The 24,544-nt window shown below is 34.6% G+C and overlaps 2 protein-coding genes across 2 annotated transcripts in view; both read right to left on the reverse strand.

Annotated features, from left to right (window-relative positions):
• LOC118739087 (dual specificity protein phosphatase Mpk3-like) overlaps positions 1–23,826 on the reverse strand; it is a 228,948-nt gene extending 205,122 nt beyond the window's left edge. Inside the window, exon 1 of the mRNA XM_036470213.1 lies at positions 23,764–23,826. Coding sequence (XP_036326106.1) covers positions 23,764–23,800 — 37 coding nt within the window. The 5' untranslated portion in view covers positions 23,801–23,826. The remainder of the gene's footprint in view (positions 1–23,763) is intronic.
• Positions 18,141–24,544, reverse strand: part of LOC118739086 (uncharacterized protein DDB_G0271670-like) — a 112,447-nt gene continuing 106,043 nt past the window's right edge. The window contains exons 4-5 of the mRNA XM_036470211.1: positions 23,764–24,009; positions 18,141–20,169 (exon numbers count right to left, since the gene is read on the reverse strand). Coding sequence (XP_036326104.1) covers positions 18,910–20,169; positions 23,764–24,009 — 1,506 coding nt within the window. The 3' untranslated portion in view covers positions 18,141–18,909. The remainder of the gene's footprint in view (positions 20,170–23,763; positions 24,010–24,544) is intronic.

Genomic DNA, 24,544 nt, shown 5'->3' on the forward strand with positions numbered 1-24,544 from the left:
AATTGACATTTAAATGGATGCCTCCATAAAATTCTAATAATTTATTTAAAAAAAAGTTACCTTCTGACTTTTCTTTGAAGGCACTCTGGCATGCACTCTTCTGCAATTATTAAAGATAAATAAATGCATATGTTTACATACATAGATATGTATTTTTGTAAACATGCATACAAACAAACAGACTGCGTTGCAAAAAGCCCATTTGAAGAAAAATTGTGTCATTAAATATATTTTTCTTGCACTCAACGCGTCATCCAAATGCATGGCTTTCATAAGCTTGTGTCAATGCATATTTATTTGTCTATATGTAAAAGAATGATTACATCTGCAATAGCACCTGCACTCATAAAAATACTTTGCGATTTTTATTTTTAGTTTCAAGGATGCCAGCGGCGGATATTGTATCCCCCAAAGTAGTATTGCGAATACATATGTATGTACATACATTCGTACATTAGGCGGTACCACCTTACGAGCAAACAAAAAAAGTTCGCCGTGAATCTAAAGTATTTCTCAAGGCAATTTCGAAAAAATTTTTATTGCCATCAGGTGGCTACGTTAGGGTGTTAGGAACCCGGTTAACTAGGTTAGCCTTTTTGAGCATAGGTTTCGCAATTATAAAGTGTTGGAAGTGTTTCGAATGTGAATTTTTTGGAAATTCGAGCAGCCAAGACAGTCGGGTCTACGTAACCGGAACAACCAAGATTTATGTCTGGCCAAGGATTGTCACCCCAGCAACACTCCCCAAAAACTCTTTGGGGAATTTGTATGCTGTTGCAACTATTAATTGAACGGTCAAGTCTTGCAGCAAAACATATGCAACTATGTTACTTCTGTCATAAAAGCAGTCGTCAAAAGGAGAAGCTCTTATTCATCAACCTCACCTTTGAAAGCTGTATTAGGAGATCTAAGCTCTACTATTCGCAAGCAGGCGAGAAGGTTTTTTTTTTGGGGTGTCGCGGTGTATATAGAGCAAAGTTAAATTGGTACAAAAAATGCCGCTTAAGGCCGACTGCAAAGTTTTGAGCGAAAAAATTTAAAAACTAATTCAATGAGTACCGTTCACTTGAATTTGTAGAGGTGCTCTTAAGTTTTTCGGCATAAAAGTTCTGACTTTTTTAGCTTGTTTTTTCACTGCCTCTAACCTTTTCTAACATTTTTGAAGTCAATTCAGCTAAATTTTTAGTGATCTTCTGGTCACACTGGTATGAGCTGAGATCTTTTGGGGTTGGCGCTAAAATGGAGTACTTGAGTTAAGTGAACTTCGGTACAGAAAAAATTGTCTCCTCGAGGCAAGAGCCTCGATGATATCATACTTGAAGATCGGGCAAATAAAAAATAATTTTCAAAATTGCCTCGCGAAAATACCTCAAACTCAGGAGTGTAGTGCGAACTTTTTCCTTGTTCGGTCTAATGTATATGCATCTATACATATAAGTTTATGTGTAGATAGATCCATCTTTGTTTGGTTTGTTGCCGCCGCCGGTTCACATTGCAACTCACTACCCTTTGCCGTCCATTTAAGCGAAGCAATGCAGTACCATGCCTATGGTATGTCTTTACCAACACTATTTCACATTTTGCATCGTTGGTCGATATTGCATATCAAACGCTTGACGGCATTGACGTTAACTCTGTCTCGACTGGCGCATAGCTTTTGTGCCTCTGGTGTCCCGCCTGGCCTTAAAAAAAGTTCTTATAAATAAACGTATTCTGTGTATAAATATTTGAAGTATGTACGTATGTACGTAACTATTTGTTTTATGTATGGACTGCACATATGTATGTACTAGTACATACATACTTATATTTATGCACATTCGAGCACGTGCTTATTGCGTCCAAAGGCATGCAGAAATTTATAAAAATAAACATAGAAACCAGTACAAGGCAACATATAACCATTGTAATACGTGCATATATAAATAAATATATACATGCTTTCATTCTTAATTTTTTTATCTAGTTTGATATACTGATACACAACTTTAAGATTTGGTAAATTTTTTAAATCTGGTAAAGAGATAATTATTACCTGCATTAAATACCCATTTAAAGGTGAAGCCTTTGTGTGGGGTCCTACATACATATCAATCAGGTAATCAGGTTCCTTTTTAACCGACTTCCAAAAAAGGAGGAGGTTATCAGTTCGTCGGAATATTTTTTTTTTATTTTTTTTTTTATGTATGTTACCGAACTATACAGAACTATAAAAGCGGAACTGGGAAGCAGTAGGCATTAGCCCTAGAAAGCTTAACAAGTAGCGTATTTAACGCTTTTTGGTAGGCGGATAAGCTACTCATCTAGCTGGGGGCTTCGACGAAGACAACATTATCTCTAGATTGCAAAATTTTTATGCAGATTTTTTAAGCTTATTCCAATTTGTCTTCTGAGGGGACTTTTTAAAAAATGTTCTTTAAGAAACTATTTTTATTCATAAAAAACTTCATTTTTGGAGGTATTTTAAAATCGGTCCAGCTCACTTAGATCTTAATATTTTTACGAAATATTTTGGTGGACATCTTAAAATATAATAAATTTAGTAATACCGGCGGAAAAACCGCAACTTTTTTTGGTGATGCAGTCTAATGTACATATATAATATGTATAGGCATACATAGATTACTAAAAAATGAAACACATCCACATTAACTGCAATCAACAAATGTATGTATGTATGTGTTTACATATGTATGTACATACGCTGCGATTAGGTTATAAATATTGCGCCATCTGTTTATCAAAAGCCGAAATATGTACTTACACACACATACACACATACTTTTTGTCCCTTTCCCTCACTTCTATCGCATGCACGTGTTTGCAAAACGATGACGAAGTGATTTTGTATGGGAAATCACTTATGCCCATATATTTGAATAAAATAAACATACTTAGAAGATATCAACCAATACTTCCCATATACCAAACGAAAGGAAAACTCTTGAATTTTTGACTAAAGAAAACAAAAACCAAATCATTGGAGCGGTTTTCGAGCATTTTGGTAATAAAAAAAATTTGAATTTTTTCAAAAATTTTTGCCTTAAAATGCTCAATATTTGTTGAATTTATTTATATAAAATCTGTACACGATAATATTTCTATTTCTCCAACGAATCTATATCCCGAAAATGAAAGTTATATCTGCAAATCATAAGCTGCTGGAGCACTTTAAAGGCTCAAAATTGACTCCAAAATAGGGCAGTATTTACCGTTGTTTCTTGGGCAGACACCGAATCGGTTACTTACAGAAATATATCTGTCGATAGGTTTACGATTTTATCTTTGAAATGCCGCGCTACATTAGTTCTCGTGCAATAAGCGTTTTCGTGAAGCTCTAAAAATTACAACTACAACATTTCAGCATAGCCTCCATATCGTAAGGTAAGACGTATTCTACGTTAAAAATCCGCTGCCCGAAGAGGTGCTTTGCCATGATACAAATATTTAAAGGTAAAACCGCTCACTCAATTCGTTGGTCATCATTTATTTTTTGAAGTTTGTCTACTTTATAAAATTGAAATTTTGTGAGCAACTCAAATGCCACATAAAAAGTAAAACAAAAAACAAATATGTATATGAAAATATTAAAATTTTCTTTTATTTGAGATTGAAAGTGAGAATATATTCGCGAGATTGAAAGTTTTATAATATATTTGTTATGTTAGCAAACTTCAAAAATGTTCAGGCTGCCTCTCAGTGGTTTTACCTTCAAATTTTTGTATCATGGTGCTTTGCCACCGCATATTTTTGATGGACTTTTTATGACTCTCTCCTGAATACCCAACTCCAGTGCTACCATTGTACGACTAAAGTGCCAAATTGACACTTTTTGGAGATCGAAGCCCCTGACACCGACTTTTTAAAAATGGGCTTATTTTGAAACTTTTCTTAAAAAGCATGCGACTTTTGCCCCTTTTCTTTGATTAAAATTCTACATACACATTTTGGCAATTTATTTATAAAATGTATTTTGTTTTTTTTTCGTGTTTAAAAATGATTTAGTATTAACTTTTCAAAGACATTTAAAAATTACACCTCTGCGAAGATTTTGGCTGATTCAACCTTTTTATTATGTCAAAATTTTTCCGCAAAAATATCCATAAGTAGCATGAATCAATGCACCGATTTTGTAGCTTGGCATTTCCCCAAAATATTTGTGTTAAAGAATTTTCGTGGCTCTCGGTACAAACGAAATAATCTACGATAATTTATATACAAACTTAAAAGGCTAAACTTTGTTGTACTAATTGTTATCTAAGTACTAATGTTCCTTGTTTTTGTGTCTGAAGTGTTAAATATATTGATGTAAGCACTTTTTTTAACTACAGTTTTGTTTTCATAATAAATTCAAAATATGCATATTTCGTATTTTTAATATGTCCCTCATCAATAGGATTTTATTTCACGAGAAAAAATTTTTTTTTCACAGAAAATGATAATCTCCATTAGAAATTTGTTTTAAAAAATGGGCACACTCATAGATGAAATAAAGTCGGCTTTTATGTTAAGTGCAGCTTTTTATTCGAAAATTATGTCAAAAAGCTATAACTAACTTTAGATTCGATTTTATCTCGACTATGAATATGCCCCAATAAGTTTCGAAAGGTAAAATAAGGAAAGTCTATATATACATGGTATAAAAGATTTGAATTACTTCAAGACAGTTTTTTTCGGCTGTGACACTTTTTTTGCGACTTTCGAAAAATTTTCAGCGGTAACACTGCCCAACTCATCTCAAGTCACAAAAAGAGTCCCTAATTGCTAGTCTCAAATTTAATGACTTGAGATGGGACTGACTTACTCAATACCAGCTTAAATAAGTACCTTTAAGGGCCAGTTTGTCAGTGCACGGCTGTGGTTTAAACTTAACGTATGTTCACCTATAAATATAATCTCAATCAAAGATCGTTTTCTAATCACCCCGTTTACACAAGCAAATCTCAGATTACACTGGTTTACAGAAAAAATTTTCTATGGATGCCACTATCCAATTCCTATGTAGAATTGCTCTGTGATATTTTTTTTCTTTGGATAACTTTTCGAGATATTTGCAATTTACCGTTATTCAGCTTAAAAAAAGAGTAGTTTCACTTAATCACGTATATTTTACGAACCAATTGAATAATCGTAATACGAGATATGTATTCTTATGAAATTCTCCATAAACTCGTATATAAGTACATCGCTATTCGGTAGTCCTCTTGCTTTCGAACACTCTACCTTCTCAGGTGTACATGGCGTATGAGTAACACTCTTTTCCGCTCATATGTATTTCATACAAAAAATCTTTGCGCATTTTCATTTGGCCAATCATTACTTTCTTATTTATCCATCGATTTTCCTCATTGGTAGCTTAATTTTTTTCTAACGGAACACACTTTAACACAAGTGCAAAACATTTACACACAAACCGTTATTTTTTTTAATATTTTTAATTTCTCAGAAACTATCAGGGCTATCGAAAAGTGATGTATATACGGTTTATGAAAAATTTTATTTTCTTTAATTTTCCGCAAAAAAATCGACAAAACTAGGTTGGACACCGAAAAGTTATCGGTTTATTTTCTTTCTATCTGATTTTATTTTATAATTTCAAATTAACGAGAGACGAATTTTTTATGGCTTATCTCTTTTGTAATGTAATTAGATTACAGATTTGGGAGTTAGGTTCGAAAATGAGGATAATCTATGTGCTTATATGTAAACCTAGTATTAGTTTGAACGCTCGAGCTGTCACATTTAAACTAAGATTTGTCAATTAAACATCAGCCAGCTGTTCAATATAAACGTAGTTTACGTGATTTAAGTTTAAACTGGCACTTAAGAATAGTTAATGTCTAGTCCGCCTGTCACTAATTTCCAATATCCTTGATAGTATAAATAACGAATTTTATGTCATTAACATCATTCGGTTTTCATATGTGAGTTATCCGAGCATTGTACGAAATTGGAACAGAACTCTCATAAAAATCCTTACAAAGAAGAATAAAATGGTGATGGAAATATTTGAAGAGATATATATAGAGTCTGGACCTTCATATGCCACCATCAAAAGTTGGAGCCGAGAATTCAATCAAAACACGGTGTTGCTGGAAGATGCTCCCAGGTCAGGGCGTTCAAACACTGCCGTTACTATGATTTTTTTGGGATTGTTAAGGTATTCTGTTCATCGGCTATCTTGATACTGTATTTGAAGAAATTAACTACCCACCATACAGTCCAGACCAGGCACCCAAAGATTATTTCCTGTTCAACATTTTGAAGAAACACCTTCAAGGACGAAGATTTTCGACTAAAAAAGAAATAAAGGCTGCAGTAGGCGGGCATTTCGAAGAAAAAGAGAGCAGATATGCGTTAAAAGCCGTTTACGATAAATGTAAGAAGTATAGGGAGATTTTATCGATCCCTAACTGCCAAAAAGAGGTAAGTGACATTTTTTTTCAAAAGTTTCTTTTAGTATAAAGGAAAGTCGAGATTTTTTGTACGCGGTAATCTCGAAAACTACTGAACGGATTTTGACGAGATTTTCTCTAAAATACTCTGTATCGACACGAGAGGGATCTTTTTTTACTTAGAATTTTAATAGGGTTGCCATCTGTCTAAAAAACTATAAGATCCGCACCGTTCGTTGGATTACAAAAGATGAGGTGTCAAATGAATGGGATTCGCCTCTAGAAAAGCACTAATATTTTTGTTTAATAGGGTTGCCACCTGTAAATAAAATTACTATATTCAATCCTAATAAGCGTAGGCATCAGTTCTGTCCCGTCACTGTCAAATGAAAAGACTTTCAGGATGTGTAATAATGTATTATTTTCCTGAGTACGGTTGCCAGCTGTTTAAAAACTATAAGATATTCACTGTTCGTAGGATAAAAAATGAGATACCAAATGAAAGTGCATGGCCTTCGCATGTACAAAAACTTTAAGTTTTTTGAGTAGGGTTGCCACCTATTTAAAATTACTATCTTCTATACATAGTATAAAGGAAAGGCGTGATTTTTTAACCACGCTACTGAACGGATTTAGACAAGGTTTTTGATGTATATAATAACGAAGTACATGATGACATATGATTTCTTTCTCCAAATGCGTAAACGTACATACATATGCATACATTCAGCGCGTGGCGAAGCCTCGCGCATCCTTGGCCGGCTAATCAAAAATAAAATTTCGAAAAAATGTCGCTTATATCATTTTGGCGGTTAGGGGTCGATATAGAAAAATACAATTTTTCTTTTCCACATTTCGGCTAAGAGTACCGGAAGATAAATGCACCAAGTCGTGTATCTCACTTTTCACTGCAGCAGCATATGAATAGACCTATACGATTTTTTTCCCTTGAAACAAAATATGTGCCAAACCAATTTATTCTACTTTCAATTAAGTGTTCAAGCTCGGTGCATTCATGTAGATAATGGATTCTTCGCCAACCAAGATAACTGTTTCTTTCTCGAACTTTGCATCGCGCTGCTTAAAATCGCTAAGTCTGCAGTATTTAGAAAAACGGTAAATACTTTTTGCAATTTTTGTATGAAGTTTTCTTTCTTTATTAAGTATGTTTTCATATGTCCTTTGTTTTCAATACTTTGGGTTAATTTTCAAGATATTTTCGTTTCTTTTTTTGCTGATTTATTTAACATATAGAATTTAATGAAAGTAAACATATAATTTGATAATATTTATTTAATGTTCATTTATTAGACATGTGTTTGCATACAAATGATAACATGTTTTGCTATAGTTTCACCTAGACTTATACTGACTTGATTTTTTTTTTATATTTGCTGCAAAAATTCAGTAAATTTAGCCAGCCACTAAAAATGTGTTTGAATACATCATATCTACATATGTATGTATGTATATTTATAAATATAGTTTGCTTAAGGATTTATATTTAATGCTGATTGTATTCATTACTTGCGCATGCCTAGTACCTATTGGCTAACTATAATTATAACTAAATTGATTTAAGTTATAGTATAATTTTTATGCTTCCTTGTGCTTACAATTGTACTTCTGCATGTATACATATATTCCTAATTGAAAATCTATTAATATGCTGTTTGTTTTCATTCTTGACTTTTCATTATGTAATGTGTCGCCTTTTTCTCTTAATTTTGTTTTAGTTTCTTATATTATTCATAATATCGAGCCCTAACCGCCAAAAACACCGAAGCGACATTTTTATTTTTTATTCATTTATTTACTTATTTTTTTTTGTTTTGCAGAAATGCATCTAGATGATCTAGGAACATTTCTGCATCAAAAAGAAATTTTTGAAAAAAAATGTCGCTTACCTTTTTGTGGCGATTAAGGCTCGATAAATTCTGTGATAAGCGTAAAGGAGCGTCAAACTAAATATCGTTCTGGCGTATAAGAAGGTTTGAAAAACATCTACTTAGTACATGTCTAATGAAAAGTTGTCAAACGTCACGAAAAGGTGTATAAAAAACAGTGTACGAAAATAAACTATATTGTACGTTACTATTTCGTTTCGTTTATTACTTTAACAGTTCGGTACAATACGAAACAAAACGGCTGAGTTCACTTTGGCGATAGTACACTACAGTAGTTTAGTAGTTACAGACGAAACAACAAACGAAATGAATCGTGCAGGGAAAATATATTTATGTATGCACATATATGCAATAAACAAATACAAAACGAATGGCTGCAATGAATAAAAAAATAAAAATTTTTTTTATTTGAATTGGATATGAAAATTTACAGAAAAAATTATTTTTCACGTAATTGAAACGTTTGCATACATATAAAACGTACCCTATGGTACAATTGTCACAAACGAAAAGCAAACGTTTCTCGTTGGGGAAAATGACAGTGAATCTTACAATTTGTTTCTGACTATTTACAAAACTGTACAAAACCACAAATGATATGATGATCGATGAGCAAATGGGAATTGTTTTGTACAGTTTATTTTCGTACCCTGATAAAAAATAGCTTTAAGTGAAAAATATCCAAACTGAGCGAACCACTTCTTTCGCGGCATAAAGTAAATTTTCATATGTTTTGACAACAAATGACGGAAATTCGTTTCAAAATACATACACCATGTCGTCGTTAGGTCACTTTTTTAAATTGAGCTGGAACGGTCTCTGGTGAAACTTATAGGGCTTCTAGTTACTTGAGAAAAGAACTATCTCCACAGCGATGAGGGAGTTCTCAGCCCCCTACTTTGGAACTTTACGGTAAATTCAATTGTCCTGAGACTGCAAAATACCACCTATTACGCCCTAACTTATGCTGACGACATTGCACTCACGGCAACGGGCAGGCATCTCCAAACGCTAAGCCAACTTTTGCCCTGCGTCTGTCCCGTTAAATAAATATAAGATACCGTATTTTCAGCCCACCTCTCTAAATGCTTAAATACCTCGATATAATTCTTGACAGGAAGTCGGACAGGAGACGGTAACTTACGGAGCGATACAGGACAGTCATAACCATCCTCTACGCCTGCAAAGCATCGGTGGGGAAGCGATGGAATCCACATATTATACACTGGATGTACACGCGGGTTGTCCGACCCATCCTTTTCTATGGGATCACGGTATGGTTGCGGCTCTAGAAAAGGCTGCTTATAGAGGCATATTGGATACGGTATAAAGAGCTGCAGCCCTCTACTTTAGTAAGGCGTTAGATACTTTACACAAATTCAGCAACCCTACATAGGAAAATATATTTTCTATCAGAATTCCAAAGACAGAAGTGACTGGGTAAACTGCACGGTCTTAGGACCAGGGGCTACCGCTTTCTCTACTCATGGGTCAAAGCTCGAAAACAAGGTTGGTTGAGGAATTTACTCTAAAGATCTCTCACTAAACCTCAGCATGCGGTTCCCTAATCACTTTAGTGTTTTCCAGGCTGAATTAATAGCTGACTTATAGCTTCATAGCTCCACAATATCTCTATTTCCCGTTACTATTTATTCTGACTGGCTGTCAGCCATTAAATATCTACAGTGCAGCAACACTTACTCGAAAGTGACTGTCGAATGTAGGAGGAGCCAGCCTCGAAAGTGACTACTAACATGGTATGGGTGCCCGGGCACAGTGAACTACCTGCAACACAATCCCTCATATAAATTTTTAGGCTTTTACTAATTACTTACATATATTCAGGAAAATCTATTCATTTAGTTATTTTAGTGCACCGGTTTCTAGTTCTTTTACCTTGAAAATATGTCCGAGATGTGTGCTCCCTTTTATTTGAACTTAGTATTTTACTTTTCTATTTCATATCTGCCGTCATTCAGCGTGTTAACCGACATATTCATACGAAGTTTTTTGATGCCAGATCAACAAAGAAACATAATTTCGGAAAAATTGACCAATACCAAAAATTTTTATGGTATTGCTTTTATTTGAAAGGCGGGCTAAGGGTAACGCTTACATCTTATGTTCATTCACACGATGAATTCCGCAGCAAAAATTATTTTCAGTGCACCGAAAGGAAGAAATTGCCCCAACCTTAGTAGGAAAAATTTAAATTCACTACGATTTTTTTTTTGTTGGGGTTTTAGACGCACCTTTAAAATGGACCCCAGTATTTAGAACCCTGAAATGAGCGTCTGCTTCTAGGTTGAAATGAGAACCACAAAGGATGTTATTTTCTGGCTTAGTAGTGTCCTAATCTGTACTCAGTTCATCACCATTTACTTTAACATCCAAACGATGGTTACGTAACTAAATAGAGTGTAATAGCACCTCTCCGAAGGTAGCAATCGAACGCGGGGACATTCTGCACAACCCCAGGCTTCCGGCATAATGAAATCTCTAAAAACTGGTCAGAAAACGGTTCGATTATTCGCATTTTGCCTATAAAACTTTCCCCAACAGGTCTATTCTGCACGTTACCGAAGATTTTGTAACCGGAAAATTTTATTATCAAAAAATGCAATTCAGCCATGAAGAATTGTGAAATTCTGGCATTGCATATTTCACGGGGCAATATTTTGTTACCAGCTTATGAGATGGTAACACAATTTGCCGGTTACAAGGGATTTAAAAGTTAACAGTAACTTTATTTATGGTTACAATATTTTTATTACCAGCGTATAATAGAACTGTAAAGCAAACATTTTTCGCCGTGGAATGTTGCATACTTTTTGGCACTGCTTACAAACGTGAAACTGATTCAATATGTATACAACTACAGGAAGGAGAATTCCCTAAGACATCGTACAAAGTAATTTTTTAACCGACTTCCAAAAGAAGAGGAGGAAAGGTAGTGTCTCACACCACTAATCTGGTTTAGATCCGATCATTGGATCATGAAATATATATATATATATATTTTTTTTTCTTTAAGTTGGTTTTTTTTGCTAAATATTATTTGTCTTCTTTCTTCTTGACTTTACTTTGTTTGTAGCCTTTTTATTATATGAATTTGAACCAGACTCCATATACAGTGAAACCTCGATATAATGAGTTTGAAGGTGTTGGACAAATGCTTAATTATATCTATAGTTTCTTTATATTTATAGAATATCAAAACCAGAGACTTTTGCTAACGGGACTCTAACCGTCAATATATTCCGAAGGTTTTTATGCTCAAAATTGCTTCGTTATCTCTAGTGGAGCATTTTTGTTTGGGAAATTTCGTAACAGCGAGGGTTTTTTCAGGGCTCAGATAAAATTTTGTTATATTTAGGGGATTAACAAGACGTCTTAAGAGCCGTAATGTCTTAAATTCGCAAAAATATTCAACGTAAAATAACGTTTAAAATTGTTTAAGGAATTTTACAGGGCACAATAAGATCTAACTATATATCGCACACCGTCTCCAAAAGAGTCACAACTCAAAATAATACGTTTGTCAGAAAATGCGAAAAACGATTTCTTAGCACATGATAATCTGCCCACGGCGACTTTAGCTTAGGTTTTTTTTTAACAAATTATAACAAAAATTTGCTCCAGGTTTTGCTGAAAGGTAAATAAAAGCTCTGCGTACATTTTTAGCGCATAATCTCAAAAATGCCAAATTTTGAGTTGTGACTCTTTTGAAGACGGTGTGCGATATTTTCTATCTGTTTAAAAACATTTTGGTGCAGTTAAAAAAACCGTTAATCGTTATCTTATATTGAAAAATTTTACAACTTTAAGACTTTGCGACGCTTAAGACGTCTTGTGAATGCCTTAGTTGAGTTTTCCGCTTTATCACAAAGTTCGTTTTGTCGAGATGTCTCTGTATGTATAAAGCAAGTAAAAATTTAGGTTAAGAATACAACTTTCGCTAGAACGATAATTTTGTGCTTCCTAGTATACATTCACATACTGTGCTTTCGATGCAATATAATAATTTTTTTTTTTAATTTCGTTTTATAAATATTACCAATTTAAAATTTCCTTAGCACTGTGACTTTAATATTAATGAATAGGATTTTTATGTACAAACTAATTTTGTATTTATGCAGCCAAGCGGAAATGGATTCTTTTTTTTTTAATAAAGGCAATTAAAAAAAAAAATAATATTTTAGAATTACAGCCAGCAATGTTGCCTAACTATGAATTGGATAACATACTTTCAGGGACCAAAAATAACCGTTATCTCGAATTTACAAATTGAAAACGTTGCCCGAATTCTGAAATTCAACGAAATCGTTGTTTCACAACAGTTATTAGATGAGAAATATATTTTATTTCGCCGATAAGAGTTATAACCGAAATTTTATTTTTTATGTTGTTTGATAACAGTTATTGCTCAACGTTTATTTTTTATGTTGGTTGAGAATAGTTATTTTTGCGTTGTGTGATAAGGTTGATAAAAATAAAGTAGGAAGAGTGAAATAACTCTTACCAGACAAAGTAAAAATAAATGTTGCGAAAAAACTCTTATTGGCAATGGAAAAAATATTTCTCCTCCATAACAGTTATCAGGCAATGTAAAAAGTTAACGTTGGGTTATAACTCTTATTGGCGAAATAAAAAATATTTCTCATCTAAAAACTGTCATGGAGCAATGTTTTGCAATACAACTTATAACCGTTATATCCCTACATCATTTTTATTATGAAGTATGTACTCGTACATTAGACCACAACAGAAAAAAATAACATTCCGCGTACACCTACAAATCTGAAGTATTTTTTCAAGGGCATTTCTATTTTTTGGCCGAACATAGTTGTCGCATTTTACATTTTTCGCCACATCTTCAGCATTTACGGTGGAATCTGAAAGTATGATAATTCTTCGAGGAGAATTTTTTTTTTGTGGCAAAGTTCAAACACTCCGTTCTAGTACCTACCACCAGATATCAGTTCTTATCGCCCTAACGTACCACCCTAATGACAGTAAATTAATGCCCACCAAAAACCATTAAACTTTTGCTAAGAAAGTATTTCGATTATTCCAGTAGAACCATTTTTATAAAAAAACATTTTTATTGCCAAATGTAGGTGTCCTGAAAAATTTAAAAAGGCGACTTCTAAGCTCGGCCAATTTAGACTCCGGTCAATTTTTGTGTTTTTTGCTTGTTTGTAAGGTAGTACGATCAATTGTATTGTAGATACATATCGATGGTCCTCTGCAATAACGACATAATTGAAAATTAAAAAAATAAAAACCCTTACTACTGTTATGTGGCTCATGTCTCTAATCGTTTAGTAATTCTTACTACCTACTTTAATAAGGATTGGACTTGAATTAGATAAGGATTACAGACATGAGCCACTTAACCGTAGTAAGAGTTTTAGTTTTTTGAATTTTAAATTGTGCCGCTGTTGCAGAGGATCGATATGTATTTTGGTTCTGCCTTGTCAAATTATCCAATTGATTTACATAAATAAGTAAATGTTTATACGATTTCTTCTGCAAAAAAGGAAACCATCTACATGAATGCACATCTAACTTTGTATGTATTCATGAAACACACTTTTTCCAATCAAATTTTTATTTTGCCAAATTTTTTCTCAACTCCTTTATTATTGGATATCAACATATGTATGTACGTATGTATGTATCTCTAATTAATTTAATAATTTCCTTGTCACTGCCACAGCTTGCGTTGATTACATTTTACTTGTCACTTTTTTTGTATTATTGATATTTGTGTTCAGTGCTTAAGGTTCGTGTATACGGCAATGGAAACAATTTAGTGGTCACTGTTGACGGTTGATAGTTTCAGGGATTTTTTCCTTGTCGCACATGTATACATATATATATATTTTGTTCAAACCCAAATATTTGTAAAAGATTTTTCGACAAAGATTTACATATAATACCTATTAAAGGTTTTATGTTTTTAGAAAATATATTTCGACTTTTGAGTTTCCCATTATTTAAATATAAGATAATCGCCCAACTGTATGTATTTTTTATAAGTTATAATTGCTTATGAAAATTGAAGTTAGGTATCTAAGATAATACGCATAATATGTATACTAAAAGCAAATATTTTGGTAAAAAATTTACATTAATACATGCATATACATGTTTTCGTTTATAAAACTTGATTGAATTGCAAATAGCTCATTTCATCTTTATTATAAGTACGTACATATAACTTTTTATTAATTTCAATATTATACTAAATTAATCTCAAAACATCATTATATGTATACTCGCTTAAAAACACATATTTAGTTCTTATTACTATTGTTTTATTTCGAATTTTTTATTATAAGTGTACAAAAAACTTTACATATTGAAGTACAAATATTTTTATAAGCATAGCTTTTTTGCATTCTTACTTATACGTAGCTAGTTAGCGTTTATTATTTAGTTAAATTAAAAATGTTTCAAAGTTGAAGCAGCTTGTTTTAGTTTAAGATAAATTTTCAATACTTTTTGTCTGATTAAATTCGAAGCTTAAGTTAAGATTGTTAGATAAATAGGCACTTTAATAGTAAAAAAAAAAATTTTAGGGAAGCAAATAGAAAATATTACTTATGACATATAAAAAACTAAGAAATTTTAAGTAAAATTTTGCTTTAAAAAGAAGACTAACCGATATGTTAGAGGATGCCACACAGCGTGGAAATTGAACTTTCTTGTGGCAAAATCTTACATTTAGAGAACGAGTACAGCCAGGGAAATAAATATAACTGTATTTTAAAGATTTTGAGATGAGGAATTCTGGAAAAAACATTCTCCTAGTTAGAAATTGCCTTTACTTTTAAAATGACCTACAACAAAAAATGGTTTTATTTTTTCCTCCTTTTTTGACCCGAAAGCAGTAAGCAATTTTTTTCAAGTTTCAGACATATAATATTGATCCCCCTTCATGGTCGGAAGAACCGAAAAACACATTTTAAATTTTTTATAACTTTATTACATGCGGTTTCTGATTTAAAAAATAATTGAAAACTTGAAAATTTTGCATTTCAAGGTCGCCTTAAAGGTCATAGTAATTTTTTATTCGGTGAAATGAAAAGAAAAATATATATATTTTTTTACCGAAACTTTGTATGTAAAGAACTAAAAAAAATAAAATTTGTTCGGTTGTTGCGACCACGAAAATGGATTCCTTGACGCAAGTATAGCAAAACATATATGTACATACATGCAAATATACTTATATGTATTAAACATTTTTTTTTTTAAATTTACATTAAACATTACCTGCTGTTTTCAGGTCAAAAAATGAAAAAAAAAACATTTTGTACCCTCTATTTTTGAACGTAATTCTTAAGATCAAGGTAACTTTTTTATCCAGTGATAATTTTTTTCTGAATTTTTCGTCTCAAAAGCTGTTAAACTTATTTCGCTAGCTGTTCTCGTTCTCGAGATAACAGATTTTGTAACGAAAAAAGGTCATTTCGCACACTGTGTGTCGGTGAACCTTTCGTGGTTTTAAGGAAAAGGTCACACTTAGGACACTGCGGGCCCATTGTTTTGTCTAACTCTTAACTCCTTACCCTTCTTATACCTTAGAAGTAAAACCCATTTGTAGCCCTAATGAAGCACACAAACTTGTTGATATCCAATTCAGCCAAACATTCAAAAGAATAGTGGACAAACGAGTGCCAACGAGTGGCTTTGCTTTCGATTGCCTCCTCATCACAGCAGTAAGTAGTCGTTTGACTGTATACCCATCCTACTAGCGTGGGTTCCCATCAGGCAATGCTAGAGGGCTCGATCTACGCTTATCCCACCTAGGCCAAATATGCGTTGCTGTCCTGCCGTGGGTCCGACAGACTATCTTGTACTTGCTCGTATGATAAAATTATTCTCCAGCCAGAGTTTCCGAGTAGATAGTGGAATGCCTGCATCCCGAGCAGTACTGATTGAGATAATATGGTGCTTTGAGGCGATTGAGAAACAGAGTTATGCCGGGTCGATAAAATATTAAACCCTACAAATCTTTCATTATATTCGTTTATTTTCGGTCTGTTTCATTCGAGATCTTTTCGCTAGTTTTTGTACAGACACTATTGCTTCCTCGATTTGCCAACGTTGCCCGTCGTTTTGGAAATTATAAAAAAAATTTAAATATTTTACCTTTTTGAAGAAAGGTGCGTCCTGGAGTGTCTACGGGCATTCCAAAGATTAGTTTGCTATTTCAAGAAGTTTTACGTTACTCCAGTTTTTCAATAAATTCATCGTAAGAGCACCAGTGAACACTGAATATGATAACGACTTAGGACTTGATTGAAGGTCTAAGGCTTTCAATAAAACTTGTATAGAAAGGTTTGCACTCTTTAAGCCTAGACTTGTGGCTTTGCTATATCATAAATCAAAATGTGGAAATACTCATATATTTTGAGAGTAAAGCTATGACAGCTTTTCAACAATATACCCTTGAAACAAACCGCTGCGTGTAAAATGGCTCCGGTCATTACAAAAGTTAAAGTTGCATATTACTGGTAAGTAGGATCCAAATTGGATCTGTCCGACAAAAATCTAGTTTATAGAAGAACTGTTTTCTGAAACAGCCGCCTAAGCAATGACAAATCTTTTGGCACTAGGCTGCTTAGATCTGTAGGTTACTTTAGCCCTTTTCCTAATTATCGGTGCCCAACGAATGCAGCTACTTCTAGCTAAACATGCAATTTAAACTGCTTATTTGAAGGATATGAACATTATGAAAAGGGTTAGCTAGGTTGAGTTAATGTATCCACATAGAGATAAAAACAAAAAAAAAAAACATTAACCTCGGTCTACTTAGAAACTATTTCTGGGCGAATGCCTTTCTTAGCTTTTAACCAGTTACAGCTTTTGCTATTTCGGCATTATATTTCACCATAATGTTGGAAACCGCTGAAAGTCATTTAGGGGATGCAGATCGAATTGCCTCACATTTCTATCGAACACAAAAGGTAAAGCAAGGTATGTAAAACTGAAGATGAAGAAATGTGGAACCAATGACAAGCCACTAGGTTTATGCATGCAGCGTATCGATAGCTAGATAGATTTAGAAAGATTTAGGAAAAGGAAGGATATCCACATCTAATCCATTCGAACAGTCTCCTGACAAACTAAAAACAGAAGCTAGGTTATGGCTCTCTGGGAAGCTCCTTTGACCGTCCCAGATTTGCAATGGGCTAAAATGCTGTCCTAGTTTTAAAAACCGATCGCTTAGTTAATATGTGACTCATCTGTCCAACATAAGTTTGAAGGTAGTCCAACCTACATCTTCTTTGTATTTATAGAAATCACCTCGAGAGAACCTTCCTAGCTAGATAATTAGCTAAGCACTTTCCTGGACTTTGCTATTACTAATATAAGTCTGGTTAGAAAGAGATCCGATGGCACCGAAAGGTGGATAAACATTGGCCAGTTAGTTCTTAAAGTATTATAAATGATACCAGTGTACTGATTGCCGCCTAGCATAAATTTCGACCTACTTTATATTTACGCGTTACACACCTGATCAGTATATTGACTACTTGACTAATCGCAAGCATCTCTATATGGAACACCCAACAACAGTCTGTAAGGCAAAATTTGAGATTGATAGACGTTTCTCAAAAGGCGGCATCTCCATTGAACCTACAGTTAAGCTTCGAACCGTCCGTGTCTGTTGGGCCTTCTTTCCTTCCTTCAGGGCATGTGAGTGAAGAAAGTGCTGGGCAAATCTAGGTAAATAATGATAAAAGTTGACATCGACGAAATTAAAGTTTGCGGGAATTTTAAAGTGTCCAGACATTGGACCAGTTAAGCTACTAGAAACTCTGAATAGAACGATAGTCGATAGTGCGCGTTAAGGCAGACACTGGCCTTAGACTGAATATCTCAGCACATCCTTTATTTCAGTCAATCAATCTTCCCTCATTCTTCATATCACACCTCTTTTAGAACTAAAACATGGCCGCTTAAATGACATTCTTGTGCGTGAGCGCTCCATTCTCTAAAGGTAATTAACTAAATGCCATCATAAAAATATCCAATTAGCCAGTAAAATAGAGTTACATATTATTGATCTATCTAATAGAAGCTCTGAGCATAGAGTAGTCTATATACATATATATGTAAAAAGGTAGGTAAAAAGGTATGGAAAATGCTATTAGTATTAAAAAGTAGCAGATACTATTTTAAAAAGGCATTTTGTGTTAGTTTTTTTCTTAATTACAAAATGTTTTAATTGAAACTCTTTTTGCTATCAGCTCCATTTCTTAACATAAATGGCGTGATTCCAGCATTACCATGCATTGAAGCAGTATTGTGTCGGTTTGTTTTTTACAGCATTGCACACTTTTACTATATCACAATTTTTATTACTTTAGTTTTCTAAAATTATTGCGAACTTATCATTTGCTTTCCTACACCCGCGTTGATTCTTCACTCATGTGCATTCAATCCCGGTCTTTCAGACCCAATACTCTCCTGAACCCCGACAGCGTTTTACTGGCACTAGTATTTCCCGTAGAGAATGCGTACATATTCACATTCCCGTTCGTTTGTTGATATGTGACGGGAAAGTCTGTCGGGGCCAGGAGTAAACCTCACGTCCGCACAAATTTGTACACAATCAGAAACACCATAAACGAAATGCCCACCAATATGACTGCTGTCACAACTTTCGCACACGTATTCAGGCCCGACTCGTTTGGATTTAATGGCCGCGAACTGGTACGCGTATGCGAGCGCCTTCGTTTTGTGGCAAGACCGCGCGCGAGTGCCGGAAACGCAAGCGATTGAGTAAATGTCAGTTTATGTATAGATTCACTCAGCGAATAGGGCCCCACCGAACCGCGCGCCGCTGCACGCAACAACACATATTCGAGATCCAGCGCATCGAAGAGTGAGTAACGCGCCGTCATTGTGGAGGAACGGCGCCGTTCGTAGCGCGAATCACGCTCACGATCCGATTGCGGCTGCAGCCATGGGTCGGAGACGCGCTGCTGTGAACCCGCACCAGCGCCGGCAGCCAGACATGCTGCCACAGCAGCGGCGGAGGATGAGGAGGAGCCAGCGGCTCCGCCACCGATTGCTCCCACCGCTCCGCCGCCTAAGCTGACCGCTGCGACGGAGGTCAGCGACGACGTCGTCGACGAGGACGCAGAGCAAAGACGCAAATTCGTCGCCAGCCCATTATCGTGGAACTCTGTAGCATCTTCGATGGATGTTTGATCGGGTGAGGTTTGTGCGCGTTCCAGAGCGGCGGCATGTTTCATGCGCAGCGCAAATAAACGCGCATGATCGGGATGTAGTAGTGCGCTTGACTTGCGTCGATAGTTCGCCGCGCCAACGCTGATACTGGCGCGTGCACCAGCGCGTGCCCCACCCAGCGAGAGATTGGGTGAACCTTGCGTAGGGGTAGTGGCGGGAGAAACATTGCAGGAGTTGCTGCCTAAACCTAGGCAGCCGTCGCCGCTGAGCAGCGAAACACCTGGCGGTGGCGGCGGCAGTGCATTGGGCGAGGGCGACGCTTGCACCGAATCAATGCCTGAGTCGCCGGCATGCAAAGTATCACAGTAAAGCGAGCTGCGACGCCGTTCGCCTATGTTGCTGTTGCTGGTGCTGCTGTTGCTGAGCGTTAAATGATTGCCATTGCCGCTGCTGTTGTTGTTGTGACTTAAATTAGTGCTGTTGTTGTGATTGTTGCAAACGCCAGATGTGCCGCTACTGGTGGTGGAACTGCCCGCGCCGGCGCTGTCCCCAGTCGTACTGCTGCTGCCAGCGCCGCTGCTGCTGCTAGTACTCGTCTCGGCAATGACAGGGAAGATGAAGGACTGGCCGTCCGCCTCGCCGCGCGGTGAGTCCTAGTTGAGAGCGAAGGGGAGAGATAGAGAGAAAAAAAAAATTGTTAGGGAATTTCTGTGCTGGTAATATAGAGTTGGCACATTTAAATATTCGGTTAAAGGGGTGGCTGGGTGTGCGCTGAGTAAAAAAAGGCCGACAGTGGAAACCGAATGACCAAATGTGAACGTGATTTCGGCAAGTTAATGGTAATAAATATATGAAAAACTGCTAAATGTTAGTGATAAGTGGTAGAGTACTGTTGTTGCTGCAGATATCTTTCGTACAGGTGCAGTAAAACCTCGATACAACAATATGCATAAATTCGTTTTAATTTCATAGTTATTTACAGCTTGTGAATTTGTTTGAGCGATTTGCTCCTGCGAAGATATCTTAAATTTTGAAAAAAGTATCTTAATAACGCAAAAAAATAAATTTTTTGGTTAACTATAGAAAAACGAAATTATTTTAGAGGATTGTTGCATTGAGGATCGGTATATCGAGGTTTTGTCTGTGTACTAGCGTTTATCGTGGTTAGTAAATTGTGTTAGAAATTAGCGATTTAGTGCATTTTAAATAAGTTGAAATAAATTTTCTAAAACAGCTACAAAAATCAAAGTTTTCAATTTGAAAAAATCCCATTTAACTGTTATTTGTATAAAAATAATGAACCATAAGGACTTGGTTGAACAGGGTTAATAAAAGAAAGCGTAGTATTTCGTATTTAAGTATTTTTATAACCATAACGGTATTTTTGTTTAGTTTCATACATTTTGGTAAATGATATAATAAATTAGTTCTATCGAAAAATTAAATAAAAAAGCACCATGGAAACATTTAAAAAATTTAAAAAAAAATTTTAGTTTGCAAAAAAATTGTTAAGGTTTATTAACCTCATTTGCATTTGTTAGGAGAAAAAGGGATTCAAAAAGTATTACAAAAACATGCATCGTACAAATGTACATTACGTATACTTATGTATGTATAAATTTAGTTTTATAGGCAACTTTAAATTTTTAGAGAAAGAAATTATGTATTTATTTTTAAATTAACACGCCTACCCGTTGGCCTTCAGGGCCGCTGTTACGTCGCAACTGCACGAAGCCCTCCTGTCGCAAAAGTGGCTACAGTTTTTTATTCACCACAATACATCACAACGAATCACAATAACCAACGCCAAACCAAGAAAACAACAGAAAGTACATAGGTTTTTCATATAATAAATGTAAGCCAAAATAATTAAAATCAAACAAGGACAGTTAGCAATGATTACAGAAGTACACTACATACTCGTATGCATGTATATATGTATCTACATACATGTTTATGTAGGCTACAACATGTGATTGTGTTGGGTGTTATGAGCCTAACGCTACATACATACATACTACTTATTTCGACATGAAAATCGCATATTAGATAAGGCTGGCCGATTTTAGTCTATTTTCGGGGTCACTTGGTTAGCACGCCATGGTTTTGTTTCTCTCAAAACTATACAAATTTTGCAGAAAATTGGAGCGTGATTATTCAGAATGAAATACAAAGTGCAGAATTGGCAAAAAATTAAGTTTTAAATATGTAATAAAAATATAAGATTAATATAATATTTGCCAAATAAAATTTGTATAACAAAAAAAATATATTTTTTTTCATTTTGGGGGAAAAAAATCTCCTGACTTCAAAAATGGTTTATTAGCCCACTTCAAACTTATACCGATTCTTCCTCATACTGGTAAAAACTTGTTGTAAAATTTTGGTGAAAAAAAGGTAGCTTTTTCAAGAAAATCAACTTTTTTCTTTTTAAAAGTTGGCCACCCTTTTCTTAATTTTACAAGTTTTTGCAAATTTCAAACGAATTTTCAATGTAAGCTAGGCCACCTATAAGAATCAGGAAAACAAATTTTTTTTTTAATTAGAAAAAAATGGCAGGCAACACAAATTTTTTTTATCGTTTTTTAATTTTTATCATTCAAAATTGATATGCGCATATCTTTATTAGAAATAGTTTTTTCAAAAACATACGTATCCTTCATTTTCCTTGTAGAATAACATACATATTTCATCGGCAAGCAAATCTACGATGTGAAGTTGTCACTCTGCCTGATTTGAGATGGATTTGGCAAATGGAGAAATTTTACTTTGAAATTTTCAAACTATGACGAAATTCCTTAAATTCAAATTTCTCGGTGAAAGGAGATATTTGAGCAAACCTTTAAAATATCATGTATATTTTTGTGAGTAACCGAAATTCCATTGTGCTACGTAACATCGAAAATAGGCCAAAACCGGTTTTGTCGCATTTTTAGGTTAGGATATTTAAAAAACCTGATATGATAGAGCTATTCTAAGATCAGATTCGTATGTAGAGACCCAAAATATGTATACAAGAAATAGCTGGCCTTATATTGAATAAAGTCTAAATTTAAAAATTTGTTGAATAGTGATCTCCAGGGCTGGCAAATATGTATACAAAAATTAGTTTAAGCACTTTTGAAAGCTCGATAAACAAACAAAATATGCTCATAATAATGCTAAGTCAATGAAATTTTATTTCTATCTTACAGTATCGAGCCATAACCGCCAAAATAACGTAAGCGACATTTTTTTCAAAATTTTCTTTTTGATGCAGAAATGCATCTAGATGCTCTAAGAATATTTCTGCATCAAAAAGAAAATTTGAAAAAAATATCACTTACGTTATTTTGGCGGTTAGGGTTTGATGTTATTTTTACTCAATAATATCGGAATTAAAGTATAAAATTACATGATTTGTTCAATTACACAAACACAAAAAAAAAGTGTCGCGGTTCGGGGATCAGACCATTACTTCCCTATGTATTTTGATACGCTGAACACCAATCTGTCCTGTCACATTTTGAGGTTAGAAAAAAATCAGAAGTAATGGATCAAAACGCATCAAAATACATAATAAAAAGATAGTCTGATCGCCGAAACCCGATTTTTTATGTGGCTGTGTTATCAATAGAAAAAATAGGCCCTCTCATTCTCAGGCCATCTAAATATATTGAATAATTGGAAAAACTTCTTTACACATCCTTAGATGTAATTGGATAGATCTTCAGTCTCAGTCGAGTTTTACACTTTTCAAAATTTCTATATTTTCTTTCAACATCGAACCTTTTATTTGTAGCTCTGTAATGCCTACTATCAAACAACCAAATTTTTCCTTAATGAATGCCAAGTCTGTTCAGATTCAGTTCAAGCAGTTTTTTAGTTTGGCAAATACGTAGCTTTTCCAGCTTCATCGATCAAATCCTTGAAGTCTCATTTCGAGTCGCTCCATACATTTACATACATACATTTCTACTCATCTGTCGTTTCATATTCCCCGAAAATGCGAAGTATGCGCATGTGTCAAATATATGCACAAATAAACAGAACTTCCAGATACTATATGCCAAATAAGCTTTTCCAAACTTTTGCTAAGATTTTCCAGCCCGGGTGATATCATTATTCAACTCATCTTTGAATATGTGAAATGCAACCAAAATGTTGCTTTCATACAACCAATGTGACTACTAATCGGCAGATATGTAGTAGCTTCATTTCTTCCATTTTCATTTTCATAAATTTGAGAGCACTAAATTTGCACCTACCTGACTGGGCCACACTTGCAATAGCGGTAGCGAACATGACGGTTTGTTGTAGGCGCTGCCGTTCTCATGCCCGCCCGGTGCACTTTGCGCTAAGCTGGTATAATGCAGATGATTGAAGCGCTGTGCATCGCTGCCGGGTTTCGTGGTACGCGTGGGGCTTTCATAGCCAGTCGAATCTTCGGATGATGTTGTTTTGGGTGTACGCCAAAATCTTTTCAGACGCAGTTCGCGTCTTTTTTCTTGTTTCTGAAATGAAAAGGTTTTACTAATTAAACACATATAATTTGCGAGATGAATAGTGAATAAATAGTGAATGTTAACTGAAGTTAATTCTTGCCTATGCGAACTCATGCACATTTCTAAGTATGCCAGAGACAAACACGTTATATTCTCCAAAATTTAATTGAAAAAAGAAAATGGGGGAAGGCGCTGTTAAGGATTTAGTTAGCTACAGCTTTTAAAATTATATTGGGACTAGTTACCGTACAATGCAAAAATATCAGAAGGATTTCCCACAAATGATAGATAGGAGCAGTGTTGCCAGAAATTTTCGGGCCGACCGGCTAAACTGGCAAAAAAAAAGCGGCTAAAATGTTTCAACTAAAATTCACATGTTTTATTTAAATAACTTACAAGTTGAAAGACTAGTAAATTCATTGAATAAATCTAAAAAAAATCAGATACTAGTAAATTCATAAAGCTGATTTTTTAACAAACACCATTTTGATTTACCAAACTTCAAACCTTATGCAAAAATTATGAAAATTCTTCGAAATTTGTT

This window comes from Rhagoletis pomonella, unplaced genomic scaffold (genome assembly GCF_013731165.1).
Source record: "Rhagoletis pomonella isolate Grant_MI unplaced genomic scaffold, Rhpom_1.0 Rhpom_scaffold_00005, whole genome shotgun sequence".
Taxonomy (NCBI): domain Eukaryota; kingdom Metazoa; phylum Arthropoda; class Insecta; order Diptera; family Tephritidae; genus Rhagoletis; species Rhagoletis pomonella.